Below are 25,657 nucleotides of genomic sequence, written 5' to 3'. Positions count from 1 at the left end.
TTTAATTATTATTTGTATATCCCCCCAGGATGTATACTTGTTCCCGAGATAAATATCAACTGTCGACTTTTCATTACTGATTATTCAAATTTGAATTACTTAACGAGTCAAAAACGATAACTTCAAAAATGTTATCTTTCAGAAATATCTGGAAAAATAAGCCTTTTTATATTTTATTTTAATTATGGCCCCAGGCGATCATCTCGAATCCTATGATGTGTATATTTTTTTCAATTCAAGATTTTTGTTAATACACAGGGCAATTGCTTTGTAAATCATATAATGTTGCTGGTTAAATCTTTCCGGATTCACTCGGTTACCTAGTTTGCTGTAAATCTGAACAGACTTGGCTCAAGATAAAAGATTAATGATTTTTTCCCCCTGTGTTTCGCTTGAAATATAAACATCAAACAAACATCACTTGGTCATTTGATAGCGAAATATGTTTACGTTGCTTCGGGATTGATACTCTTTGCAAAATAGCAGCCACATATAATGTGTATTGTATTTATTTGCTCTGAGAACTATAAAAGCAGGACAGGATCACCTGTATGTCCGGTTTTGTGTCATAAATCGGCCGGAGTTTGTCCACCCTCATTATCGGTGGCACGCTCGCCATCGTATTCTTTTCAAGGTCCATGATGACGTCAGTATTGTTGACCCGGAACCGGAAGGACAGTGTCTCTGGGAACATGTCCGATGACCGTTTGTGCTTGGAATGTTTATCATGGTCAGTCTTCGGAAATATCAACTTTATTTTTACTATTTCTGTAAACGAAAAAAAAAAAAAGACAAAAGAAAGAATTTGTTAAAATTACCAAGTTTTATGTCGTATTTTTAAAAATCGCAAAAATACTTGCGGTTGTTCTTGTCCAATACGACCGGTAATGTTTGGGTTTCGAATGGAGTTCTATGATATAATCATACATATATTTACATTTATCATGTATTTCCTGTAAAATGAAATAAACTTTATATTTTTATTTAATTTAGTAAAATGAAACAGTCGGGGTTTAAGTCTACCCGAAATGTACAAATGAATAAAACTAAACTAACAATCAAACAAACAAACAAACAAACAAAATACACCAGCTTTCGGCAGTTAAACAAGAAAATCAGTGCATTTTCGATATTTTCAAAGCGTTATGAAAACATCAGATCTTGTATTTGGTGATTGACAGCGATTACAACATCCTTGTATTGGTAAGCAATTTATTGCTATTTGATGTAGGCTTCGTCTCGGTTAATATCACTTTCTCGGGTTCATGTAACCACATATGCACCTCAACAGCAGTCCATAATTGATCAATGTACACGTTCATACCGAAAAAAAACCCCCATTGAAAATATATCGTTTATCTAATTATAGTTTTAGGAAAAGGACAAATGCATGGTTTATGCTCTTAAGTTATGCTGCTGACGTTACATGTAATGGTCTACTGTAGCTTTTTGAATATAAAATAATTAAATTGTCTTAGGAAGTCCCTCCCTTTACTGATCGTCTACCTGACACATTACGCTATACAGTCAGGAGACAAACGATCATCAGATAGACTTATGATGGGAGACGCCCACGGGAACACATGTGCTATATAGGACTTCAGCGATACCGTGCGTCGTTAATACATTCCATATGAGGTCACATTGACACATTACCAACATATTATCTCCTAGTTAACTTTTAAATAACTATTTAACCACATACACTACCATACGCCCTACAAATGTGATCTGTATTAGGGTAAAGGCTATATGCTACCTTACACATTTTATCCGTGATTTGCATTCGAGATAAGTCAATATGCTACTTTATATTCTACATCTGTGTTTTGTGTAAGGATTCAGTCTATATGCTGCCTTGAACTTCATATATATAATGTGTATGTGGCTTATAGCAGAGTTAGGGTAATACTGTATCTGTGACTTTTGCTAGAGTTAAGGTTATATGTTACCTTACACAGTATACATGTATCTACCTTATCCAGTATACATACAATGTATGTGACTTATACAATTTATATTAGAGTTAAGGCTATATGTTACCTTACACAGTATATCTACCTTATACAGTTTACATACAATGTATGTGACTTATACAAATTATATTAGAGTTAAGGTTATATGTTACCTTACACAGTATATCTACCTTATACAATATACATACAATATATGTCACTTATACAATTTGTATTAGAGTTAAGGCTATATGTTACCTTCCACAGTATATCTACCTTATACAGTATACATACAATGTATGTGACTTACACAATTTGAATTAGAGTTAAGGTTATATGTTACCTTACACAGTATATCTACCTTATACAGTAAACATACATTGTATGTGACTTATACAATTTATATTAGAGTTAAGGTTATATGCTACCTTACACAGTATATCTACCTTATCCAGTATACATACAATGTATCTGTGACTTATACAATTTATATTAGAGTTAAGGTTATATGCTACCTTACACAGTATATATACCTTATCAAGTATACATAAAATGTATGTGACCTATACAATTTATATTAGAGTTAAGGTTATATGCTACCTTACACAGTATATATCCCTTATCCAGTATACATACAATGTATGTGACTTACACAGTTTGTATTAGAGTTAAGGCTATATGTTACATTACACAGTATATCTACCTTATACAGTATACATACAATGTATGTGACTTACACAATTTATATTAGAGTTAAGGCTATATGTTACCTTAAACAGTATATCTACCTTATACAATATACATACAATATATGTGACTTATACAATTTGTATTAGAGATACATACAATGTATGTGACTTACACAATTTGGATTAGAGTTAAGGCTATATGTTACCTTACACTGTATATCGACCTTATACAGTATACATACAATGTATGTGACTTACACAATCTGTATTAGAGTTAAGGCTATATGTTACCTTACACTGTATATCGACCTTATACAGTATACATACAATGTATGTGACTTGCACAATTTGTATTAGAGTTAAGGCTATATGTGACCTTACACAGTATATCTACCTTATACAGAATACATACAATGTATGTGACTTATACAATTTATATTGGAGTTAAGGCTATATGTTACCTTACACTGTATATCGACCTTATACAGTATACATACAATGTATGTGACTTACCCAATTTGTATTAGAGTTAAGGCTATATGTGACCTTACACAGTATATCTACCTTATACAGAATACATACAATGTATGTGACTTATACAATTTATATTGGAGTTAAGGCTATATGTTACCTTACACTGTATATCTACCTTATACAGTATACATACAACGTATGTGACTTACACAATTTGTATTAGAGTTAAGGCCATATGTTACCTTACACAGTATATCTACCTTATACAGAATACATACAATGTATGTGACTTATACAATTTATATTGGAGTTAAGGCTATATGTTACCTTACACTGTATATCGACCTTATACAGTATACATACAATGTATGTGACTTACACAATTTTTATTAGAGTTAAGGCTATATGTTACCTTAAACAGTATATCTACCTTATACAATATACATCCAATATATGTGACTTATACAATTTGTATTAGAGATACATACAATGTATGTGACTTACACAATTTTTATTAGAGTTAAGGCTATATGTTACCTTAAACAGTATATCTACCTTATACAATATACATCCAATATATGTGACTTATACAATTTGTATTAGAGATACATACAATGTATGTGACTTACACAATTTGGATTAGAGTTAAGGCTATATGTTACCTTACACTGTATATCTACCTTATACAGTATACATACAATGTATTTGACTTACACAATTTGAATTAGAGTTAAGGCTATATGTTACCTTACACTGTATATCGACCTTATACAGTATACATACAATGTATGTGACTTATACAATTTATATTGGAGTTAAGGCTATATGTTACCTTACACTGTATATCGACCTTATACAGTATACATACAATGTATGTGACGTACACAATTTGTATTAGAGTTAAGGCTATATGTGACCTTACACAGTATATCTACCTTATACAGTAAACATACATTGTATGTGACTTATACAATTTATATTAGAGTTAAGGCTATATGTTACCTTAAACAGTATATCTACCTTATACAATATACATACAATATATGTGACTTATACAATTTGTATTAGAGATACATACAATGTATGTGACTTACACAATTTTTATTAGAGTTAAGGCTATATGTTACCTTACACTGTATATCTACCTTATACAGTATACATACAATGTATTTGACTTACACAATTTGAATTAGAGTTAAGGCTATATGTTACCTTACACAGCATATCTACCTTATCCAGTATACATACAATGTATCTTATACAATATACATACAATATATGTGACTTATACAATTTGTATTAGAGATACATACAATGTATGTGACTTACACAATTTGTATTAGAGTTAAGGCCATATGTTACCTTACACAGTATATCTACCTTATCCAATATACATACAGTGTATCTGTGACTTATACAAATTGTATTAGAGTTAAGGCTATATGCTCCCTTACACAGTATATCTACCTTATCCAGTATACATACTACATACAATGTATGTGACCTATACAATTTATATTAGAGTTAAGGTTATATGCTACCTTACACAGTATATATCCCTTATCCAGTATACATACAATGTATGTGACTTATACAATTTATATTGGAGTTAAGGCTATATGTTACCTTACACTGTATATCTACCTTATACAGTATACATACAATGTATGTGACTTACACAATTTGTATTCGAGTTAAGGCTATATGTTACCTTACACAGTATATCTACCTTATACAATATACATACAATATATGTGACTTATACAATTTGTATTAGAGTTAAGGCTATATGTTACCTTACACAGTATATCTACCTTATACAGTATACATACAATGTATGTGACTTATACAATTTGTATTAGAGTTAAGGCTATATGTTACCTTACACAGTATATCTACCTTATACAGTATACATACAATGTATGTGACTTATACAATTTGTATTAGAGTTAAGGCTATATGTTACCTTACACAGTATATCTACCTTATACAGTATACATACAATGTATGTGACTTATACAATTTGTATTAGAGTTAAGGCTATATGTTACCTTACACAGTATATCTACCTTATACAGTATACATACAATGTATGTGACTTATACAATTTGTATTAGAGTTAAGGCTATATGTTACCTTACACAGTATATCTACCTTATACAGTATACATACAATGTATGTGACTTATACAATTTGTATTAGAGTTAAGGCTATATGTTACCTTACACAGTATATCTACCTTATACAGTATACATACAATGTATGTGACTTATACAATTTGTATTAGAGTTAAGGCTATATGTTACCTTACACAGTATATCTACCTTATACAGTATACATACAATGTATGTGACTTATACAATTTGTATTAGAGTTAAGGCTATATGTTACCTTACACAGTATATCTACCTTATACAGTATACATACAATGTATGTGACTTATACAATTTGTATTAGAGTTAAGGCTATATGTTACCTTACACAGTATATCTACCTTATACAGTATACATACAATGTATGTGACTTATACAATTTGTATTAGAGTTAAGGCTATATGTTACCTTACACAGTATATCTACCTTATACAGTATACATACAATGTATGTGACTTATACAATTTGTATTAGAGTTAAGGCTATATGTTACCTTACACAGTATATCTACCTTATACAGTATACATACAATGTATGTGACTTATACAATTTGTATTAGAGTTAAGGCTATATGTTACCTTACACAGTATATCTACCTTATACAGTATACATACAATGTATGTGACTTATACAATTTGTATTAGAGTTAAGGCTATATGTTACCTTACACAGTATATCTACCTTATACAGTATACATACAATGTATGTGACTTATACAATTTGTATTAGAGTTAAGGCTATATGTTACCTTACACAGTATATCTACCTTATACAGTATACATACAATGTATGTGACTTATACAATTTGTATTAGAGTTAAGGCTATATGTTACCTTACACAGTATATCTACCTTATACAGTTTACATACAATGTATGTGACTTATACAATTTGTATTAGAGTTAAGGCTATATGTTACCTTACACAGTATATCTACCTTATACAGTTTACATACAATGTATGTGACTTATACAATTTGTATTAGAGTTAAGGCTATATGTTACCTTACACAGTATATCTACCTTATATTTACATTCTGTGTTGTATTTGCCTATATGTCGTTAGTAAACCAAATTGCAGTATATGAGACTGTATACTACAATTTACAGTGATACGGCCCGTGTAGGAATACAACTGGTACAAGATAAACAAACATGGCCGCCCGATACTTTCGGTATCAATAGGCTTATAGTCGGAAAACATTCTGGGTTCGTTAGCATTTAGCAATATAGGTCATCATAAAAAAATAAAGCAACTTGACAAATTATGACAATATAAATTTATTATAAGATGTGTAGGTATCACAAAATTATTGTAAACGCCATTCTAGATACGAAATTACCAAGTTTGTCAACAACGTCATCACACAGGGGATCTGTTTCGAGATTTTGAGTTATGATAACATCATTGAATAACCACAACACTAAAATTCAGCATTTCTAAAACGTTGTAAAAGTCGAGGGTATCGACAAGGTTTTAAAATGTGTATAAATACTTTTTTAATCTGACCGATTAGACATGGAATCTATCTCAAACGAAATGTCCTTGGAATCATTATCACCTGCTGAAAGAACCACTTTAACTAAACGTTTCCGAGTATATATGCTTCTGAAAAAAACGTAATATTCCAGTCGAAGAAAACATAAGCGTTTCCGAGGAAACCAATCAAGTTCGTTCAGCGCCTTATCACTTCAAAAAACATGTAATCTATCAATGCGCGAAAAACAGCTTTAATTTTTAACAAGCAGAAGTTATGCAATTATTATTTTTTCAACATATACTCTCTCATATGAAATAAATAATAAAGTTAAGTTTGTGTTCAAACCATTTTATGTGCGTGTGGTTTTCAATGACACGAGTCACTATATTACTTCTTCTGGAAATGTCGGCTGTTCTGGGATTTGAACTTACTGACGTCACTGATATTATAAGCGGAAAATTCAAACGTATTTTTGCTTCAGTTACTATACAAAACAAACTATATACATACAAATGTAAATATAGCATTGAACTGTTACAAGATGCAGTATACAGTCGATATGAATGCAATTTGGGTGACAGATAAATATTCATGTCGCCCGTTAAATGTATACGTGACTTATATTATTATATTAGCGTTAAGGCTGTATGCTACATTATACAGTTTACACATATAATGTATACGTGACTTTTATAAAAGTTAAGGCTATATTCTACCTTACACATCATCTCTGTCCTTAGTATCACAATCAAGGTTTTATACTACCTTCCACAATATTTCTGTGATTTGTGCTGGAGTTATCGACTTCCGCTATATCTGTGACTTGAGTTCGATACTCCCTTCCATTTAGAATATAATGTAAACAAGGCTGAATAAGACGTGCTACCGTAAAACATAACTGTGATTGAATTGTGTTATGAAAGATCTTTTTAAAAACACTGATTAGCTTTAATTAGTAATTCAGAATTACAATGATTGGTGAATTTAGGTTTGTGTACACTTGTTAACCAATAACATATAATTGATTGAATTAAGATGAAATCACAGGTATCTATATCTAACTTTAGAACTGGGTTATGAGTATGTCCTGTAGATTTAGTTACATGATTTACTATTTGTAAACCATTCCTGTTTTTGTTGTTTGCTGTAAAGTGTATGCTGTTAATCTTTAAATAACCGCTCATTTTTTTCTATACTGTAAATCAAGTAATCTTAACGAGTACTTATTTTCGAGAAAGTACTTAAAACAACTTATATATTTATAACGATTAGCGAGGATTTTTGCTCGCGAAAGAACCACTTTGTGGTGTGTATCCGAGAAACGTTGAATTCGCTACCAATTCTCCTCGCAAAATAACTTGGAAATATAACATACAATTCCTTTTTGAAAACCCTCCATGTAAAAATTTCCTTTTAATGTGAATCAGAAACCTTTCTTACAAAAGTAAATTTATGCTACATCGCTCACAATACCAAGGAATACACACAGTTTGTGTAATACCAAGCACAAGCATGCTTATATGAACAATCTTTATTTTGAATACAGCACTTGTGAATTGCCGGCAAAAGCATGATTACCCGATTAACCTAAATTGAAAACAATATCTGTGTACTTCCGGGATATACCTAACTAAAAAACATACTCACAAGAGTGACCTTACATGCATTATTTGTGTATTTCCGGTATAAATCACAATGACTTCAGATGTGTAATGATTTCCGCTGTAAGCATGAATACAAGTATTTTAAAAACATCGATATCTGTGTAATAATAGAGGCTGATTAGAAAGGGTTATCTTAATTACCGATTTCTACCGAAACACTAGTAATATTGTTATTAATAAAAAGTCATGACCACCTCAGTCTACAAATAAAAACAAACCGTGTCCATTAAAACGAAAAAAACCAGTCAATGTTACCTTCCTTATCCGTTCCTTTCGTTATCGACGGGAACCCCGAACACAAGGCTATTCCCGCCACAATCCATACCAGTAGCTTCGTCGTCATTTTCCTCCCTGTCTTCTCTCCTCTTCTACAATATTAACGTAATGACCCCTTCCACACCCCTTCTTAAGACGTCATTTGAACAAGAAAAGAAAAAAACCCACAAATGCCGGCCAATAAGGAACTTCAGACATGAAACAAATATGTTCACCGCGGTTTATATCGAAAACAAGGCTCACGGCAACGTTTATTCAGGTAAGGGTGTTTAAACAAAAGATTCTCGTTATATGTAACGGTGCCCCAGCGGTCTGGTGCCCCCGGGGGCCAGGATATCGGGGAAATCAGTATGTGCCCATGTACAGAGATATTATCCCAAAAGAACAACGGCCTTATCGAAATTAAACAGTCATCCCTCAGTGGTTTGCGCGGCATCTTCCAGCCGGGGGTCAAACTTAATGACATACAGACGTTATAGGGCCCTGGTGTGTAGATCTAGTACGCTTACATTTATATGTGACGTAAGTATGTTGGACACCTGGGTTTAAATAGGTCATTAACGCGAAGTTTTGAAATGAACCTATTTAGGGTTTCGATATAATTCGACTTTAAGACGACAGAATATTAAACATTTTACGACAAATTATTGATAGGAATTGAACATTTATTACCTGCTGACATAAAATGCTATAAAACAGAAGTTTACATACATGTACATGCATTAATATATTCTGTGAATTGCGTTGTAAACAAATATATATATTCTATACAGCCCACGAACGTATCGTACAAATAAAACCCAGTCTTCAATTCAGTAATTGAGTCAAAATAGTTCTCTGGTCACTGGTGTGTTTTTGTAGGGAATCATAAATCAAAGGGGTTCAACGTACAGCAGGGTACAGAAATTCGGATTAAAGATATACATATATATATGTAAATTGTATTTAATTTTTATATATGTTTCAATGACAAATTTGTCACAGACGTTCCACAAAGAATAACTGTTGTTTATCATGTTTATCTACCTCGAGTCAGCCCATTTCGATTTTTTACATACATATGCATTAATCTGTTTTAAATCAAGGTCCATGGGTTGTTTTCAGAGGCAGTTGCATTTGCCCTTACAGATGCAGGTCCACTGCCGTCTGTTGCTGGTAGCGTACATGACTTTAAGTTACTTACTCTGCCTGATGATACGGCATGTTTTCAATATTTTTCAATCAGAAACTGTTCATCAAACGATTCTCATGCTCAAGCATGGATTCTGTGCTCAAACCAGCTTTCTTGTAACTGGCTTAAATCAAATGACAAGTGTTAACTCTTCATGACTCTCCCAAACTCTTACTTATTGTCACATGAATGTGAAATATAATTGATTTATTACCGGATCAAGAAATTTGGCTTGAGCACAAAATTGAGCATGAGCATGAAAAATCGCCTAAATCATGCCAAACGATCACATAGTGGCACATAAGCATTGAAAACAGTATTCGACTCTAGGTCTCTTTAAATATTTTCCATTCATTGACAAAAAAAAGAGAGGATTTTTTATGGCCTCTTTGTTTTTATCACTTTACAGACAAAACAAGATATAAGGCTGGGACCAATCGCGTCGTTCGACGTCAAATCCAAACGTTCCCAAATGTTTTACTCTTCAAAACAAACCTGACAAGAATGTTATTTTTATGTTCCTATAACTGTCTACGATACGGCCGTGTTGATTTTTTTTATTTTGTTTCTAATTTGTTCGATTAATTTTCAGCGGTTTTTTTTAAGCTGGAAAATAACACCAATTCAATTTCTTATGTATCGAAAACAAAAAACAATATTAAAAAATATTTCAAACTTTTAATAATTTTGGATGATAAAACGCAGTTTCGTGACACAACGCCTCACAATGTATAATTGTACATAATGTCATGTAAAAATATCAATTCAATTTTCAAATAATCGCGAAAAGTTTTTCAACAGATCTATATATACATATATATATAATAATTGAGATAAAAGCATATCTCGTTCTCAAGAACAAAAACAATAACATAAGCGCAAGCTGCTTTTGAATGAGATTTAAAAACAAGCGCGCTGTGGGCAAGACATGAGGAAACAATGAACATGTTTCTTTTATTTGTCGATCTCTGTTACAAATGAAAGAATTTGAAGTCAAGTGGAACCTGACTAATCCGGAAACCATTGATTGTGATAAAAATAAATATTTTATCTGGATCAATCAATGTCAGGATAAATGTCACTCAATTAGAATGTAGTCCCTAATTCTCGAAATAGTTGTTTAGACTTCGTTTTTTCGAAGAAATTGGTATATATTTAACATGTGGATTTATTCATTACACCAAAATATTCATAACACATGCTGATATATTTTATAAAAATGTTTTCTCTTGTTTATGTCGAAGACGTAACAGTAAAACCACCGAAAACCTCGAGATAACCGAGTATTCCATATAAATGTAGATAGACGAAACAGTAGTAGTCGATAAAAAAAACATTAAGAAAGTGAGATTCCATTCTAGAAAAACAAAAAAACATTATCTCATGATTTATAAATCCGAAACCAGTATCCCGGCCACTTTGTCAGGAATTAAATTGTCCCCTATCTTCGACGGGCACATTGTAGCTAAACCATACGAACACATATCATGTACAAACAAATGTAACCGAGAATTAACATGCAACTCATTAAACAATTAAATAACTCACTTAGTTTATTATATCATACGATTCAACAGATCATTAAACTTTAAAAAATAAAATATCTTAGTTTTGGGTTTTTTATATTATGTATACTACTTCTATTTCGCATATTGCTATTTTCGAATTTAAGTAAACAATTTTGCAAAGTGTAAAATTCGCACTTTCTAGACTGTGTTTACTCCGTAGTTATCTGAAAAAGGCACGGTCACCAGTTAGGAATGATACATTATAAGTTATTTATAGTGTTTGCACAAACATATGCGCTCTATGAATGGCGACGGTTCAATGTTGCTTTTGCCAATCCGTGTACAGCGGTTAATTCTCTTAATAAATTAATTTACAAAAAATCGACACAAATGTTTGTGAATCATGATCAATAGTTGAATAATTCCAAACTGACAAATCCTACTGCAGACGCGGACACAGCAATGATGTTAAAAACATTCCCCTGAAGACCCCACAATAAACCGACAACAGAAACCACTTGATACCGAGTGGTTTACCAACGGGATTTGATTGTCTGGTGTGCAATCGGGAATAGCCGGCACTTTCCACAGTTTCTCGTTTGCGGAACGTGCCGACGATTCCCGATTATCTGATGTGAAAAGCTGCAAGGGACTTTCGCCGAATCATTTCTTTGCACTTAGTGTTAAAGGGCTTGGGTGGAAGGGACACAACTCTCGTTGACTTGTGTATGGGGTTATAAGTAATACTCCCATAACACTGAATTCCTTACCTACTTAAACTATGAATGAAACTTTAAAATCTTGACTCCAAACGATTTCTCTAACATGTATTTGGTTTAAGTGCTCAAACCATTGCGGACTAACGATAATACACGTATATTCTTTAAAAAGAGCATGCTTACTACGATTTCCTGCAGGACTCGCTTGTCATCTAAAAATACAAATAACTTATCCCAGATAAAACGAAATCGGAATCGACCGGAGTTCCAGTTTTCCCGCTAAGTAATATGATGCCATATAACTGAGGTTTTAACGCAAATGTTTGAGAATTACCGACGGGAAAAGTTTAACAAATGAATCCTCTAAAACAAGTCACTGTGAGCTGCAATAACAAGTGCAAGTACATGGATAATCGTTAGTTGGTTGTTCCGGGACGCGCACAATCAATGTAATTCAATTAATGATAAACCCCCCATGCACTTTGTTTCGGAACAACACTTACAGCTATCGCGGTGAACATTCCTCAGCCATGTGTTCCATGACGGAAACGGATGTCCGGAAGTTGGCGCCACATTTGGAACACGAATAGGCATTGGCACGGTGAATTTCCATATGTTTTGAGAGATGCCATTTGGATATGAACTTCCTGGGGCATAAAGAGCACTTGACCAGTTTCGTTTTTTTCGATTTCTTGTGACTAGATAAATGGTTTTTAAACTCCTTATAAGTCTTACACAAATACATACACAATTCACACTCAAACCAGCTTCCCTGAGCGAAATCGAGTTGGTTCTTGTAGTTTCTGATACTAACTTTGGGTAATGGGGTAGGACTGTGCTGTTCGGCATCTTTTTTTACTCCTTTTACCGAAGATGCGTTTTCTATCTCTTGTTTCTCTGTTGGCACAGACACAGACATGGTAGTTTCCTCAAATAATGCTTGCTCGTCCTCGCTCAAATCGTCGGAGTCCGACTCGGAACTAATTCCAACAACTGGTGATATCGATCGTGGCGACCCAGTCTCCGGCGACTCGGATACCGCACTCAATGTTTCCGTGTCGCTGTATTGTGTATTCCCTGGTTCTGCTGCGCGAATATCAGAAGATTCAGGTCTCTCCACCACTATTGTCGACACATTGCTGCCGGAAGACAATGCACTGATTTTGCTTTGTGCAGTTTCACTAGTAGTTTTGGTCACACTTTGAACCAATGAATTCAGTGAAGACGAAGTGGTCGCGTCACTTGTTGGTCCCTCACTCTTCTGAATCATGACCCTTTTAGGGTATATGAGAGATGTATATCTCGTCTGTACGCCTCTGCTGCTGGGCGGCACTTTGGCAGGTGGAACTTTATAAACGTCTAGGAGTTCTCTAATCTTTTTCTCCACAGCCATTCTTACACCTATACCTTTTCCTTCGCTTGGTTGATGCGAAACTCGTGTGCTGGCGGTCATTGTTCCTAAGGTCGGAAGCTTAACCACTTCCGCATCCGGGTCGTCAGCTATGGTCACTGTCTGCTCCTTCTTCGTCAGCATTTCTTGCAGCTTCTTAGTTATGTCGAACGTGGTGTGTGTGGTCGGTGCGGTGTACTTGATCGGTGAAGCGGTCCTTTGCGGTGGGGTTGACAAGACCATTGTGGCGGGTTTCGTCTGCCCTTCACTTGGTTTAACAGTTGTTGATGGCAGAATGATAAACTTTTTCGTGAAAGACGGAGTGGTGTTGGACGGTGCATTTACTGTTGTATTTGTCAAGGATTTAGTAACGGCAGGAGAATCAATTAAAGGTTGTTTTACTTTACTTGTGTACGTGTGGTCATTGTTATGATCATTTGAGTTAAACAAGTCACCGCTCTCTGGGGATATATTGCTACTTATAATAGACGCCATGTTCGATCCCTTCGAAAGCTGCTGCACAATCGACGATGCCATCTGATTTCCACTTGAAGGTTGTGTTGTTGCAGGTGTATCTGTCGTTTTTGAACTGGAAATGTCCACTGGCGGAATTTCAGAACTCTCGCTTCCTTTCGACAATTCGTCTTTCTTTTTGTCTACTTCAATTTTGAACACATATTGACCATTCATGTGCAATGTCATGTGATGCAACAGATACTGTGAATTAGGGAAGCGAGCTTCGCACATTCCACATTTAAAAGGAATTTTTGTAACAGATATCAATTCTGTCTGAAGAATTTTGCTACGAAGCAGCACCTTTCTATTGTCATCTCCTTTAGTATTTTCCCCGCCAGTTGTGATTTTTGTCTGATCAGTGAAAGGTAGTGCAACCATTTCTGATCGCGTTGTTACAGGTGTACCGCTTGTGGCTATCGGCGCACTGCACACAGTGTATTTGTTCGTATAAGCTGGATCTCCATTGAGTTCAGGGATAGTTGTATTTGCCCTTACAGATGCAGGTCCACTGCCGTCTGTTGCTGGTCGCGTACATGACTTTAAGTTACTTACTCTGCCTGATGATACGGCATGTTTCATTTCATGTTTGAACAGGAACTCTCTGGCTATGAAGGGTTGGCCACATTCACTACACTCCAGGAATACCTGCCTCTCGAGGCTCAGTGCATGCCCGCTCGGGTTTTTGCCTTTTATGTGACCAATTACATGCTTGAGTGTCACTTCAGCTTTTGCTGGAAGAGTCGCCTTGCATTTTCGACAATTTACCATCGGTTCGCCGTTCGCATCTTCGAAATATCGCAAGTCCCCAAGATGTTGAAATGAATGACACATGAATTTTTCGACTTTATAAAACGCTTTCGGGCAATATCTACAGCAATACTGCGCGTGTACACCGTTCAAATGTGATTTCAGTTCCCTGGCTTCTTGAAATGTTTTTGAGCACAACTTGCATTTCAGAGAGGGGCATACAATAGCAGATTTCGCTTGCTTTGCTGGTGTCACATCTGCCTCCAGGTTGGAACAAGTATCACTTAAACTGTTCTCTTCATTCATTTTTCTATCTTCGGAAATAGTTCTCAGTCGTTTCTGCTTACTGGCTTTTTTCTTTGACCTTTTCTTCAAAGCCGGATGAGACTCTTCCTTGCTTTTTTCTTGGTCATTTTTCAATTGCTTAGAGTGGTAATTCCTCACGTGAACAGCCATCGCCTGTTGTTTATTGAAAATTTGAGGACATTGTGCACACTGGTAGGTGTCACTATACACAGGTTGTTTTCGTTGAGAACCATCTTTGTTAGCAGGCTCCACCTTGATTGTCATTTTTGCACCGTACAGTGAAACCTGTGTAACAGTGTGCTTTCCACCAAGGGTTGCTTGTAGTTTTTGTTCACACTGTCGTTCCTTCTTATGTTTCCACTGAATGTGATTTGCGAGTTTCTGAGTCATGTCAAATTTCTTGTTACAAAATCTGCACCTGTACATCCGCTGCCCATCTTTTTCAACAACAACATTCTTGCTCCTCGAATGCCTTGGTTTGCATAATGGTTGATGTTTAATTTTTCCTCCTTTTTTATTTTTTGTTTCATTTGAAAGTCTCTCTTCTTTTCGATGAATTCTACAATGTCCAGCCAGGTCTTGTGACCTTGTGAAGACCTCATCACATTGTTGACACTTGTAGCTTTTCTGATGGCATCTATCGATGTGAATTTTGAGGCTTTTAAATGTGCCTAATTTTGCTGAACAATATTTGCATTTGTACTGCCCCGTGGCTGTGATATCAAACATATCTTGATAGGTCAAGAGTTCGCCTGCCTCTAATCCCAACTCATCCGTTCCAAGCTCAGGTATGGACTGATTATCCATCTCCAGTGTGCTTGTCTGGCCGAAGTAGTCGTGTTCCTGTATGTAATCATCGTCATCCATTGGCTCTTGTTTTATTGGAGCATTGCCAAACAAATAATTGTCACTGTGGTAGGACTCGACTCTTGGGTACACACTTGGCAATGTCAGCTCAACCTCCATCGGAGCCATTTTATGGTCTTCCACAGGTTTGGTGTTATTCTGATTTCCCTCATCTTGATTGTCTTGGTCTTTCTCTACAGTTCCGGTTGAGTCTTCTTGTTTGGGAAGGCTTTCTCGTGTCGCCGACACATTACTCGAATCTTGTCTGTCAAATTCCTCCTGAGACACGCCGACAACGTCACCAATCACAAACCCAAATGGTGACTCAGTCTCCTCCATAGTCGCAATGTCCTTTTTAGTTTTGGCATCACTTTCCTTTCCCGATTCTTTGTCAAAATTTTCACTTTCGTCAGCAGAACTATCTCCATCTAATGACTCATTTGAATCTCCATTGTTAATATCAACAAATTCATCGACTTTGACAGTCTTTATCCTCGCGATTTTGTTATCATTTATACAATCGTTCCTAGTGTCATTTTCATCCGCATCACTCCATTCTGCATCACCGTCATTATCTTGATCCTCATCATTGCTCATTTTATCATCTTCCTCGCTTCTCACGTCTTCATCACCCACACTCTCCTGTTTACTGACTCCGTCATCAAAACTCACATCACTTAGTTTGTCATTGTCATATTCATCAGTTTCATTACCATCCTCTATATTATTGAATTTTGTGTTATCAGTACTGTTGATGGAAACATCATCATCATTGCCACCAGCATCATTCTGGTCTGCTAAACCTGAGTTGCCTTCCTCGTCTTCTGATAACTGGTCTTTCTCACTTTCATCATTACTAATGTCGCTGAACTGCACGACAATAACATCTTCTGTATCATAAAAGTCATTGTCTTCTTCTTTCTCTTCCTCAGTGTACTCTTTATCACTTTCTTCTTTGACTTCCTCATTACCACCTTCCAAAATATCAACATCATTGTCACTGACATCACTGAAATGTTCGTTCAGCTGTTCCTGAATTGCATCAACACTACCTTTACTAATCATGGATTTATCATCATCAGTATCAGAATCACCTTCCTCTGGTTCATCCAAACTACTTCTGTCGTCACTATTTGCATCACCAGAACCCTCCACTTCCTCATCCGAGTTATTTCGATCCACTTTTTCATTGCCATCAGAATCCCCAGCTTCTTCTTCTTCATCTGAGGTAAAACTAACCTCGTTTTTACCATCATCAGAGTCATTTGACTCTTCTACAGCAGATTTGCTCTTTACGCTATCATTGTCACTATCACTGTTGTCGTTGTCACTTTGATCACTGTTGTCACCGTACTCATCAGTAGCATCTCCATTATCATGTTGTTCATTGCTTGCGAAATTCTTCATATCAAAATTTGAGTAAGACTGGCTTTTCAGACTTTCATCGTTAGCAAAACAGTTTGGAATCTTGTTTTTCTGATCAGCTTTACCAGGGATATCTAAATCCTCATCGTCTTGCATACCAATTTCCCATCCTGGTCGATCATTGATAAGTGACAGAATGTCGAAATCCTGAAAGTCAGTCATCTCTTACCAAGTTACCACAAGGATAAACTGCTATGGAATCATCACCCCAAAGTCAGTCTTGGTTCATCAATTTCACATCTGTAGCAGATTAATTGCTATGGTATCATCACCTGCAAATATAGAATGTATACACATTTTTATTAACCATTGTTCTCATCAGTTGAAAGGCGACGCTTTTATATATATGTCAGTGGTTTTCACTACTGAGAGAAAACTGGGAAGAATTGTTAAATGTTTTGTAGAATAATTACGACATATATGCTATCGATAATAATGTTTATTACATCTACTTATATAAACATAATTCTGTGTGTCATGAAACCAAACAAGTAGAAGAATTACAAAATATATGCTATCGATAATAATGATTCATTACCATCTACTTATATACTTAGACATAATTCTGTGTGTCATGAAACCAAACAAGACTAAATGGGCCTGTATTGCCCACCTTTTACCCATACATAACAGATTGCAAACACATTTCAGATCCATCTTTGACCTTCAAAGGTGGACCAGGTCAAATGAATTTAAACAAATTTCACAGCAAACTATCCTACACTACCAGCTGAATATGATTATATTTCACTTCACATGTGGAACTTTGTTCAAACTTCCAAATCTGAACAAAGTTATTTATAGAAAACTTAATAGATTTTTTACACATTTTACCCTTATTACCAAGAAAGTATGACAAGGTCTTCTTTTAAACAACCTGAAAGCCTTTCATCCCAGCATGTTGCTGGCCAATTATCATTACCATAGACTTCTTGGTTAATCATATGTTGGTCATTATAAGGTTTTGGCATATTTGATTGCTGTGAACTTGAAATACAGCTGTAGGTGTAAACGTTATTTATTCACATATAGACCTATAGCACTCCTAACAGCCCACTGGCCAACATCATGACCCTATATATATAGCTACCACCCTTTGCAATTCAAAAGATTTTTTTTAAACATTTCACCACATTTGACATCTATGAACTTGACAGTTGCTCAAGGTCATTCACTTTAGCAAACTATATCACTTCATACAAACTTGCTACAGGCTGGATCACATGACCATACATGCAAGTGTCTTTAATTGTAGAAAGTGTTAAAACTTTCATTTATACTCTAGACCTTTTAGTTCTTAGGTTATTTAAAAAGACTGCTAATTAAAGCTGACAGTGCAAGCTAAAAAGCTTTCAATTGAGATTTAAAAACAAATCAAGAAAATCTGGTTTTGAGATCTTCCCATAGCCAGTAACTATATATCTTCTGGGTTTTAAGTCAGTGCCAACATTTAGTTTGTCCTTGCTTGGCAACGAGTATGGGTCTCGCTGGGTTTTAAAAGCGCATTACCTGTCATTCAGTTATCATTCTTCAACTGACCGTCTTGCGATTCAATGCATCGAGCACCTTGATCGGCATCCGATATCAAAAATCAAATACACTAACCTGAAGACTTTGAAACACTGCCAAGCTGGTTGTTGCTATAAATGGCATATTCTCAGAAATTGTGTATCCAAAATAAAAGATATATTACTGAAAATACTTCAGTAAATCCAATATATACATGGATCATTGATCTTTCACATGTATAGTTCTTCACCTACACACGAAAACTTTATTATGAACTCTTAGTCTTCCTCGTGTAGATGCTTTACTAGTAAAACACGTGCAAAATGTGACACTCCCAGGTGTGTAGTCAACAATGTGAAATTTGATAATTGAACCATTCTCATGGAAATAATTGGAATTTAGTATTGTTTTCACACAGAATGTTATTACTACTAGTTTGATATCTAAAAGGTATCATTAGCATTAGTGGTATGTTTATTTCTCTCAGGGTCGTTTGGTGTTTTTCTTTTTGGAAGGGATTGTGCATTAGACATTTTAATTGGTCATATTTTACTATTCTTTCCACTTTTTATAGATAAATGATATCTTTGAAGTGTTCCATTTCCATTTTATTCAAATGATCTGGTAAAAAAATGTTGGTTCAAAATCGTGAAAGTGTTCTATATAGTAGATTAGTGTCACCTTGCACATATGTTGAACAAATGATAACCAGTTTGACAGGTAATGCGCTTTTTATACCAAGCGAAACCAATACTCGTTACCAAGCAAATACATTTGAAAATGTTGGCGCTTCCTTAGATACGACAGCTGGAAGAGATTGTCACTGGGGAAGATCTCAAAACCAGAAAAAAACTTTTTTATTTTAAATCTAAAATGATAGATTTTTAACTTGCATCGTCAGCTTTAAGTTTCAACAAATTTGATCCCTGTGACCTTGATTATAAATTAAGTTTAATTGATTAAATTTAAAAACTATTATGACTCATGGACTTTTAGCTTTCAAAAGAAACTGTCTGAGCATTCAGACAAATCTGACCCCTTGAACATAGGTCATGCATCATGTCATCCTTTGTACCACTCCAAGCCAGCGAGATATTGGCCAAATTGTTGACTTTATGACTTTGGGTTATTCAATAGATGTTACTTTTAAAAAGAACTTAATGGATCTGATCCCTATTACTTTGATATTGGTGAAAATCATTTTTGTTTTTTAAGTCATAGCACTTCATAATACCATCAACATTCCTGCTTTTAAACAAAGACCATGATTATTGCTTAATTGAGTCATTGGTTATTTTTTGAAACCATTGTAGCACCCATGCCAGTAAGTTAACTGGTAAAGGGTTCATCAGGAAAATTATAAAGTACATATTTTTCCAAACTTTATCCTGTTTCATTGCAGGAAGCTATAACTATGTTAGCTTACAGGAATAATGATCTACCAAATAATTTGAACTTGACCCACACCGAAGGACACAGATGTGAGATGTGTCTGCAAGCAGTATTGAATAAAATGTATAATGGGCCATACAGGTCCACTGAAACCTAGACTGCATTCATGAGCATCACACCTAAACATTAACACATATCACCCAAAAAATACTTTCTATTTACTCAGGTACACTTGATTTTAAAGATTGACTAAGAGAGATTGAAATTTCCCATGTTTCACTTTTGAATTATTCATTTTATTCAATTTTGTTTCAGTTAATTACACTCATCAAACATCACATAATATGCCATCATTTTCTAAACATTCTTTGACATGCTAATTCAACCTATTCAGGTCAATTAATATTTCAGGTCATATTTTTAATGTCAACCCCTACAAGCTAAAGTGTCAAATCACGGTGATAAGCAGATATCTTAAATTGACACGAGATATTTATTCTTGTTTATTTCAAATGAAACGTTCTGCCATGGTGAAATTTTCCATCTGATATTGTTATTGATCAGAATATTATTGAAAATATATATTTTTCCTGATTTCACCTGAAGCCTTCTTTCTGGTCAAACGGACCTGAAATTTATCTAAATAAATTTTAAATTGAAAATGTATTTGAATCAGTGTCCTGTATTTCAGGTAAAACTTATTTATAATTAGGTCAGGAATTTTTCAGGTCAAGTTTACCTGAGGATGTTTATTTTCCCGAGTGTTACTGTATGACCTTTTAGACATTTTTTAGATTTCACCCAGCAGTTTCTTTGCACACCAAAAAAATAAGAGGAAAATAAGGCAATGTATCGAAAATAAAATGTTGTAATTAGTTTTACCCTCAAGGTCTCATTCCCCTACTCCCATGCATATGGCCACCATCCTACAATAACTATAAATCACAATTGTGAAAATGCTATTTTGATCACTTGAAAAATATAAATCAGTGCACATATTCTGTGTCAATCAAATCTTAAGACTTTTAGGCCAAAAATGATAAGTAATAGAACCCTGAAAAAACTTTTTTTAACCAAATATACTCATCTTACTGTCAACAAGACATTGAACATATTTTCATTTTAACCACACAATTATGGTTAATTAAATATAATACTCACATTATGTAAAGGGGAAACCACTCTGTGGTACAGGTAGTTTTGATGTTGAGCCGGATATTGGAGACCTCATTTGATGATCCTGCAGAACAAGAAAACACCTGCAATATGACATTTACATAAGTGTTTCTTTGGTTTCACACTTGTTCACCCTTGTTAGGTATAGGGAATTATTTTCAACTTTGATACTTTTGATATAATGTTCTAAAGATAACAGCGCTTGTCTGAAAATAATTTTAAAAACATTATATATATAAAGTCTTCTGTCAAATATTAGGGTCAGTAGCTAGGGAACCAGAAACACAATCTATTTCCTAAAAGCCAACATTTTCAGATACATGCATGTATGTATGTAATACATGTAAATAAAGTGCAACTGCAATATATAAACAGTATTTTATAAGGTTAACAAAATGATAAAAAGGACATTTATTTCTTCCTGTCCACATAACTTCAAGATTTTAATTTGTTCAATTCAGCTTTTGAAACCCTGAAGTATATCATAAATGCCACTGTTCATAACCTGATATAATATAAATGTCTTGCCACTATAGTGATTGAGTAGTGTGCACATATTGAATGTCTTAAGGATCCCTGACCGACTGCATTGTAATTTTTCCCATGTACACCACAAAACAACCTCCCTTTAACTTTCGTTTGGTTATAACTGTAGTTAGTTGGGCCAGAACACATCTGTTGACCCCCGTAGGTCCATCAATTGGCTAGGAAGATTAAAGTCAAGAGATTGAATCTCGATCTAGCCACAGTGATTCATATGCAAAACACTAGTTATCATAATTTGTGCATTTCATATTGATTATTTCTCATAAAAGTCTCTTATAAGGTATATGGTTTTCTTTCCAGAAAGGGGCTTATATATATCATCAAAGCTATAGCAATGCCAGAAAAATAAATTTATACATGTACACCTGTAACGTCACAGTACCCAAATCAGGACACTTTTTAGTGAAATATTGATGTATTTTATACCATAGTACCGATCCCAATTTTTTTTGTTCACTTTTCCTAAATATAAATAATCATCTTTTCATTTTGATAAAAGTAGATATTTTCGGCGCATGGTTCTATAAATTGAACCGGAAATATAGTCATGGTTACGTAATCGCGAAACAGGTGTAGCTGTACATGTACCCAAACCGAGACACGTCCCTTCCAGTTTTGGCTTATACTTGGAGATGAAAAAAGTATTTAGCAGAACAGGACATATCTCTGGAATTTTTATTTTAAGAGTCAATGGTCTTTCTGAATGAATTTCTTTTCAAACTACCATTAGTTGTGAAATTTTATAATGGGATTGTGAAAAATTACATACAAAAATTGAAAATCAAAACCGTCACATGCATGGCGCATCAATTAATTAAGAACGTTACATTTTCGTCATTATTTACAAACTAAAACTGTGATTGTAACCATAAGTGGCAGTAAATAAAGTTCATATCATGTTTTATTGGTATAGCATCTTTAAATCAATATTTTCAATTTCAAAATATTTCTTTACACAGCATGCAAATTCTTTGTGACTTTTTGCTTCAAGTGTCCCGATTTGGGTACTGTGGCGTTAGGTACAGTTTTTGGCAGTGGTACGGGGATCCTTAATTATATAATTATAAGCTGAAAATGTTTAACATTTACTAATTACACTTAATGCAAGACCTAATCTGGTTAACTCCCATTGTTTTGTCACCAACTGGTCATCATAATTGCAGTATCATTTCTTTCTTCAAGTACTTCAAAAAAAATTGAATACTTAATTTTGGAGAATAAAATCTAGCTGAAATTTTACAAGCATTTGTGATTATCAATTTAGAGAAACATGGATGTCATCAACGTTTGTCACGTTTACATGAGATATGAAGTTGTTCAATCAAAAATAAAATAATGAAAATAATCAATATTGGACTTGTTTGGTCCCTGTGCCAGGCTGTAGTCTTCCGTGATGCAGAACATTAACGTTCTCTAATTTAAACAAAAGGTCTATCTGAACTATGAGTCTTATCTAATTTTTGCAGTATTCAATAATATGTATTTAAAGAAAATAAATGAATAAGCGTTAAGTTGATCAATTAATTATTCAAGTAAAAGATAGCAGACAGCACTGAATACGAATAGCGATTTCCCCCAAAGCGCCCCTTCTGACCGAGATAATAAAAGTTGACGCAGGCGTATGTGTTGTTTGCTGCTGTTTATCATATCCCCACTTCCGCCTTACAATTCCTAGCTATGCATCGCGTCAAATCGAGGAAAATCCGCTCGGAAGATCAGTTAATCATTAATTTATCCGTAACAATGAAACCTAAACATAAATTTGACAATGCCAATATAAACTTAGCGAAAAATCGGACAGTAACGCACTTGGTATGCGATACGATGACGCGACACAGTGATCGCCTCCATCCATCGAGCTCGACCTCGCGGCGGCGGCCGCGGTCAACATCAGTCGACGATTGTACGTGAACGTAAAATATGGATGCAATAACGCATCGTCCTTACCGTTTATTTGGTATCGGAGCTTCACATCCCGATGTCCTGTCGGCGTCCCCAATGGGATCCACGAACAAATCACTGATTGACTACTGTACGAAACGCATCGCTCCTATCCATTCGATGCATATTTTTGTTTTGCGGCTTATGTGAAGGGGAACAACTCCGATTGGACTGGGTTCGCTTTAGGGAAATCGACCGATCGGTAACAAAACCTCAGATCGGTTCGTAGGTCGTCCTATTCCCTCTCAATACAACGTGGATATGCATACTAAACCGTTTTAGTACTATATCGAATTAAAAAAATCCCGTTTAAATGCCGAATTATTGGATTCACAAAAGCACCACAGGAAACCATCGCAATATGCATAGTACAGTAAGTCCGTGGAAAAACCCTTGACAAGCCATCGGTTTAATTGGCCTGACATTTTGGCTTCTTGCCGATGCGTCATATCGTGTAAGCAAAATACTAATAAGATACTAAAAAGTATCATATTGATGTGATCGCCTGAATGATTGATTTTGATGCACTTTGCTTTTTATTTAGCTGTCGAATTTTGCATTGCTGTCAATATATTATAGATACAACCACGGACTTAGATTATTGTTATCTAATGATATAAGTCCGTGATACAACTAATCTCGTCGGGATGTACATGGGGAAATTTGAAGACTCGATAGAATGTAGGATGATCTGTTGTTAACACCTTGTATATATATTGCTGCAGATTGAAAATCGATCATTTATCTAGGATATAGATATTTAATTTGTGTTGGGGGGAAAAACATAGCTAGACTTCTCGAAATTTTGGACTTATCTCATGCCTATGAATGCTAACTGAAAGCAGTTCAATACTTATATTTTCCATTTTTGGAAACTGTTCACCTCAGATCAATTACAACTATTATAATTCAGCATTTAGTTTCTTAAGGGTCAGTGGTATCCAATGTAACAATTATGACGTCAACAATCGGTCCACGGCATTCATGGCCTAAATGAAAGTAAATTGAATTTGGTAGGGTTATATAGTGCAGAGACATATGAAGTAGTATATACGTCTCTGTATAGTGGCAATGCCATACGATTGTATTATAATGAAATGGCGTGACATTTAATAAATCAATAGGTAAAGATGGCCATGACAACATCGTGCTGGGTTGATCGGCTTTAATCAAGAACATGTTGGCGTGTTTCGACACATTATATATGTGTCGTCATCAGAAATGTCGTCACGGACGTTGGATCTACCGCTCCCCGTATTTACATAAATCAGTTTATTTTTATTTTTCTAGTTATGAAATCTTATAATATCGATATAACACAGGAGACGAGGACTGAACGCAACTCATGTACATATTTTCATTTCTCATAATATAATATAAATCGTATAATAAATAACGTACATACCAGCTAAAACATTCTGGGACAACAANGGGGGGGGGTTGCAAAAACTAATACTAGAGCACAGAGAGTTCATTTTCAATTTTAAAACATGATGCTATATAAATATTGCTCAGTTATAGATGATAATTCTCTTTTTTTTTATACGGAAGTGTCTCGGATGACTGTACTGTATCGCTAACTTCGGTCATGGCCATTTTATATAATTATCACTGAGCGATTTACGAGCGACATATTATTGATACATTAGTTATGGTTGGTTTTGATGACTATAGAAATGACAAATCGAAATATATAGTCTGCATATATTCTTCATTTGAAATTGCTTCGCAGATTGAAAAAGAAAATCCACAAAATAAAGGAAAACAAAAATAAA

General features: G+C 34.7%; 2 protein-coding genes across 3 annotated transcripts in view; both read right to left on the bottom strand.

Annotated features, from left to right (window-relative positions):
* LOC110448261 (serine-rich adhesin for platelets-like) overlaps positions 1 to 8,898 on the bottom strand; it is a 36,363-nt gene extending 27,465 nt beyond the window's left edge. Inside the window, exons 1-2 of the mRNA XM_021494427.1 lie at positions 8,670 to 8,898; positions 548 to 768 (exon numbers count right to left, since the gene is read on the bottom strand). Coding sequence (XP_021350102.1) covers positions 548 to 768; positions 8,670 to 8,757 — 309 coding nt within the window. The 5' untranslated portion in view covers positions 8,758 to 8,898. The remainder of the gene's footprint in view (positions 1 to 547; positions 769 to 8,669) is intronic.
* A 1,644-nt stretch (positions 8,899 to 10,542) lies between these two features.
* LOC110448259 lies at positions 10,543 to 24,009 on the bottom strand. Of its 2 annotated transcripts, none has more exons than XM_021494426.1 (3): positions 23,889 to 24,009; positions 21,381 to 21,478; positions 10,543 to 17,590 (listed from the first exon to the last, which is right to left on the bottom strand). In XM_021494426.1, the coding sequence occupies exon 3, from the start codon at positions 17,478 to 17,480 to the stop codon at positions 12,594 to 12,596; it is 4,887 nt and encodes a 1,628-aa protein (XP_021350101.1). In that variant the 5' UTR covers positions 17,481 to 17,590; positions 21,381 to 21,478; positions 23,889 to 24,009; the 3' UTR covers positions 10,543 to 12,593. The 2 variants fall into 2 exon arrangements, with proteins under 2 accessions (XP_021350101.1, XP_021350100.1); XM_021494425.1 differs by having other exon boundaries at positions 21,381 to 21,459.
* Positions 24,010 to 25,657: the final 1,648 nt, after the last annotated feature.

The sequence above is a fragment of the Mizuhopecten yessoensis genome, unplaced genomic scaffold (genome assembly GCF_002113885.1).
Source record: "Mizuhopecten yessoensis strain PY_sf001 unplaced genomic scaffold, ASM211388v2 scaffold3961, whole genome shotgun sequence".
Lineage (NCBI taxonomy): Eukaryota > Metazoa > Mollusca > Bivalvia > Pectinida > Pectinidae > Mizuhopecten > Mizuhopecten yessoensis.
This window is presented reverse-complemented; position numbering and strand designations above follow the sequence as displayed.